Raw genomic sequence first — 5,296 nt, forward strand, 5'->3', positions numbered from 1 at the left:
AAAAATTAAAAAAAAAAAAAAAGAGCACAAACTGGATGGAACTCAAAAATGTTTTCCTGCAGACCAAGGTAACAGTGTTGTTTTTGTTTTTGCGGTTCTGGGGATTGAACCTAGGGCTGCTCTATCACTGAGCTACAGTCTCAGTCCTTTTTAGTTTTGTTTTAAGACAGGGTCTCACTGTGCCCAGGCTGGTCTCAAACTTACAATCTTCCTGCCTCAGCCTCCCAAGTAGCTGGGATTACAGGCCTGTGCTACTATACCTGGGGATAACAGCTTTCTGAATAGAGATGATGAGAACTTCTCTTTAACAGTACAGCTATCCCTGAGGACAAAGAAAGTCACTAATGTCACTCCGCGGGACACAGTTGGTTTAACTAGCTACTCCACTGCTCTATCTGCACTGGTTATTCCAAGGTGAATGGTTAAGAGGCTAAGAACTGGAGTCTTCCAGTTTTTTACCTGCTTTCCTCCGGAAAGGGGAGTCTACCCCCAGGTGCCAAGGTGGTTTCAGACCAGTCTCTTCATGCCACTTCTCCATTTTACTCTGAAATTCTATCACAAGCTTCTGAGCCCAATGTCCTCGGGTCTCCATGGCCTCACAGTGCCGTACCCAATGTCTGCAGCTATCACCTGTACAACAAAAAAAGCAGAAAGATTTTAGCCCAAGACCATGATCCAATGTTTCCGTTTTCCCTTCCTGTCAGAAAAATCACAGTGTAGAATCTGACCCCTCATTCCCAATCCAGAACTCTGAAATAAGGAAATATTATCCAGTGAGAGCTCCCAAGTTCATCTGGACTCCATATGTGATTTTTCCTAAGGATCCTTAAGGGCAGTAGCTGACTGCTGCCATCCTTAACTATGGATTACTAGAGAGGATCTAACTCTAGTGGAGATCTAGGGCTGAGGGGAGAATCAAAAGCAACATCTCAGGCACTGCTCCACCCCCAACTTCCTCTCCTCCATCACAAGAGCAGATCATCCAAGTTTCCAAAAGATGCCCTGACACCTCTGAGTATGTGCTGTAATCCCTGGAACCCTCCTGCTGGGCAGTCAGGAATGAAACCAGGAATCTTCCCTCAATATTTTGGGCCATGCTAGAATTGACCCCATTCAGATTTCTCCTAACCTGCCCAGTGGAAGGGGTAGTAGTCAAATGCCATCTTGCGGAAGGTAAGCTGCATGGCACCACCCATGAGTCTATTTGCAGAGATACCTATGAAAGAAAAATACAGGTGAATAGCACTGGAAGAAACAAAGAAGCCTAACTACCACCTGAAGCACTTAGAAGTCCTCTGGAGCCACCTCCAAATCCCAGCTGGGAACACAGTGCAGCTGAAAGGACATGATGCCAGGTGACTTGCAAGCCTGCAGCCTTCTTCTGTTAAGCTGCAATAGCCCATGGACATGCTCTAGAAGATCCAAAAAAAAAAAAATAAAGTATATTCCATTGTCTCTGTAACTGGCTGCCAGATTTCCAGAAAAGCCAAAGAAAATAAAAAATTGATTCAGGAATTCTAATACTAGGTTTCCCACAGACCCACTCTACAACCTGGACTGACTGGTTCCCCCAACCCTAAAAACATTAGTTTTACTGTCCTTCAACACAACATCTGGAAAAGTATAACCAGATCCTCCCTGCTCCCCTCCTCTGCTCCCCACACACAAAAATACCCATATTATTTCTTTTCATATCCCGGTCTCATAGCTAAAGCTATGATATTAGACAATCGCTATATGCTGTACATACAAAATACCATGAAACACTGAAACATGGAACATTATAAGATAAAAATATATTATTTTGTAGGTAAACTGGAATTTCTATCAGCAAGTCAAAAATTACATTATGTTTACCTTAGAATTTATGTTAAATTCTTACTAAATGAATGAACTTCCCATGTTTCTACCTTATCTAATTAGACTAAAAAACTGTAAAAGTAGAAATTATTTCTTCCACACATTATGTGGTCCACCCTTTTGTGCACTTCCACCCTGTACTCTACGATTGTATCTAGTCTTGTAACTAATAGATGCTACTTGTAACTAGTAGACGATAAGAGGGAAGAAAACAACACAGAAATGAGTAAAAGGAATCACCATGCAATCTTTAGGAATAAGCCAGGATAGCTTCAACAAGTAGGTCATTTCCTCCAATCTAGATTTTGCCATCCCAAATTCTGGACTAATCATCCTCCTATCAGGTGAAACACCTACACCAGAATTTCTGTTTCTCAACTTTTTTTTTTTTTTCATAATGACCTCCCCTAGATTTTTGTTTTATTTTTGTTTTTGTTTGTTTGTTTGTTTGGTTGGTTGGTTGGTGCTGGCAATTGAACTAGGGATGCTTTCCCATTGAGTTACATCCCCGGCCCTTTTTACTTTTTGAGACAGGGTCTCACTAAGTTGCTTAGGGCCTAAGTTGCTGAGGCTGGCCTTGAACTAGTTAACCTCCTGTCTCAGCCTCCCAGGTTGTTGGGATTATGGGCATATACCACCACACTTGGCCTAAGGAGACTTTTTAGACATTTTTTTCCGAATTGTCCCCCACCATGAAATTTTAATTCCATAGGTATACTATACACATGTATAATTCTCAAAGTTAAAATCACAAAGTTAAAATCACACTTATAATATATATGTGTGTGTATATATGTATATACTTCAGACATATTAAAAAATACAAAACATTTTCTTTTTCAGTCCAGGGTAAAGAAACAGAATAACTGTTTTAAGCTAAATTAAATATTTTAAATATATTAATGTTCAACTTAAATTTGTAATTGTGCTGATAAAATATGATTATTTACTTATATAAACTGTAATGTAACAAATTAGCTATGCAAATTAGCAATATATAAACACATAATAGCAATATAATAAAACTTTTAATTATTAAAAATTATTTCAGCAAAAGTAAAAATTTTAATTTCTTAAAATTATCTTTAGTGGTTGGGGTTGTAGCTCAGTGGCAGAGCACTTGCTTAGCATATGTGAGGCACTGGATTCAATTCTCAGCACTGCATATAAATAAATAAAATAAAGGTCCATCAACAACTAAAAAAATTTTCTTTAATGTTAAAAAAATTATCTCTAGTGAACTCAATTTTTTGTTTGATACAAGAAAAAACTTTTAAATTAGCCACCAGAGATTCATTCAGATATTGTCAACATTTTTCCTTTGTAGCACTTGACTAAATTAATAAGAGGCTAATTTTTGTAGAATTAAATAATAAAACAAACTGTTCCATTTAATATTTTCATTTAATTCTCAAAGTTAAAATCACAAAGTGAGGGTCACAAATAAATAATACTAGTAAGTAGCCAATGGCAGCCAACAGGTACCTGTAGGCATCTCTTGCCATATGACTTTGAGATGGAGCAGTGGATTAAAACAAAGTCCACTGATCGCAGCCATCTACTTGCCACAGTTTGTAGTACTGATCTTCCATTCTGTATACCATTCACAAACTCAAAATCAATGCTGCTCATGAAAACCCAATGAGAGAAATACTAAGGAATAAAATTGTGTCAGGTAGGGTTAAGTTTTGGAAGACCACAAACCATTGTTGTTTCTAAGATTTCCCTACTTCCCAAACCCAATTTTCAATGTCCATAATAGGCAAATATCAAGACAAAAAGTAGATTAGTGGTGTTTAGGGCTGCAATTGTTCTGAAATTTATTATAGTGATGGTTGTACAATCCTATGAATAATATTAGAAATAATATTAGAAAACTAAAGTTTGTTGTATAATCTAAGTGGATGAATTTATGGTATGTGAATTATATCTCTTTTTACCTGGAGGTGATCATGATCTCAACTAAAAATACCTGACCTAGGTTACTACAGGAACAGGGTTCAAACCCCAAGCTCCCTTTGTTGGGCTATCTAGAACTAAAGGGACAAAAGCTACGTGGACTGAGTGTATTGGAATAGGAACTAGAATTAAAATCAAATATAATTAATAATTACCATAATACCTAATATGTGAACACATAAATCATTCATAAGACGTAATGATAAAAAATTCTCCAGTGAGCTGATAGGAAGAAGAAATAGCCAGGCCTTAAGAAAGAGAAACAGCTTGGGCTTTGGCAATTTATTATGTCTGTCTGTCTGTCTGTGCCTCCGTGTGTGTGGGTGCATGTATTAAGTTGAGAGTGTAACTCCAACTAGAAAGCTTCCCTAGCATGAATGAGTCACTGGGTTCTATCCCCAGTAAAGTGGGGGTAGGGTGGAGGGGCCTTTTGGTTTACAGGCTTTATCCTGAGGAAAAACAGTTTAGGGGAAGAAAAAAAAAAAAAAGCAGGTGATTTTCCCTCTTTTCCTAATCCACTGCCAACCTGTAAAGCTGCTCCACTTTCATTTTAAGACATAGTGTGGGCAAGCTGCTCCTCCGGGGTCCCCTCTTGCCCTGAGGGAGCACTCTCTTTCCTTCTCACTTCAAACAGGAAGGCTGGCACTGGCAGATGGCTGGGATCTGCTATAGCAGCAGAGGGTGCTGTAGCAGAGGGTGGAAATCCTATTTCATCTTTTGGGGACTCATCTGGGATCCACCAGAAGGCATGATCTCTGTCCTATGTACACCTTGTCCTCTACACCCACCAAATGTCACCGTGGACCTCTGGAATGCCATGATATACAAAATGCCCAGACTACTAATGGTCATATAGATGGAATCCAAAACAAAATTCCCATCTACTGGGTTCCCTTAGATAGGCCTCTTTAGAAGGACCTGACTGCCATTCCCTTTCAATACCTCTTTTCGGTCTAAGGTAGCCAGAGTAGTCATTATCCCTTGCCCCTAATGGCAATTGGGGGCATTTCTTAGGGGGAAATAAATGAAATAAAATAGATAACAAAACAAGTTAAGGAAACAAGTTAAAGAAGCTCTGTAATGGCTTCTCTAAATGTAAAGACCATTCCATGAGATTAACCTGTAGAAATGTCCCAAACATTCCAGCCAATATCTTTGTCCCAGAGTGGCAAGGAAGGGGAGGTGGGCCAGATTTGAGTGAAGTCTACAGACTTAAGGGCTAACCAATAGCCTTGGCACTTTTCCAATTCCTGTTAAGCATAGATTTTGACCAATAGCCTTGGTACTTTTCCAAGACTTGATTAGCACAGATATTGACAAATTCCCCTACCCCTTGGCTACATAAGCCATAGACTAGTTCATGTAAGTGGAAACCTGTGCTGGGTCTCCTCTTTACCTGAGGGAGCTCTGTCTCTTTTTTTCTCACTTCACTAAGTGCTACTCTTTTACACTCAAAAAAAAAAAAAAAAAAAAAGGG

At 38.9% G+C, this 5,296-nt stretch overlaps 1 protein-coding gene across 1 annotated transcript; it reads right to left on the reverse strand.

The window, feature by feature from the left end:
- Window positions 1-415: 415 nt before the first annotated feature.
- LOC107134433 (UHRF1-binding protein 1-like) lies at window positions 416-1,267 on the reverse strand. The gene is made up of 2 exons (XM_015476539.2): window positions 1,130-1,267; window positions 416-630 (listed from the first exon to the last, which is right to left on the reverse strand). Exons 1-2 carry the CDS (start codon window positions 1,194-1,196, stop codon window positions 431-433), a joined length of 267 nt encoding a protein of 88 aa, XP_015332025.2. The 5' UTR covers window positions 1,197-1,267; the 3' UTR covers window positions 416-430.
- Between the last annotated feature and the right edge of the window lie 4,029 nt (window positions 1,268-5,296).

The sequence above is a fragment of the Marmota marmota genome, unplaced genomic scaffold, assembly GCF_001458135.2.
Source record: "Marmota marmota marmota unplaced genomic scaffold, marMar, whole genome shotgun sequence".
Classification (NCBI taxonomy): domain Eukaryota; kingdom Metazoa; phylum Chordata; class Mammalia; order Rodentia; family Sciuridae; genus Marmota; species Marmota marmota.

Excerpts from the sequence above, each read along its gene's own strand:
- LOC107134433 (XM_015476539.2), bottom strand. The coding sequence starts at position 1,196 with ATGGGTGGTGCCATGCAGCTTACCTTCCGCAAGATGGCATTTGACTAC. Across the intron at positions 631-1,129 it reads CTACCCCTTCCACTGGGCAG|GTGATAGCTGCAGACATTGG; the intron begins GTTAGGAGAAAT and ends TTTGTTGTACAG.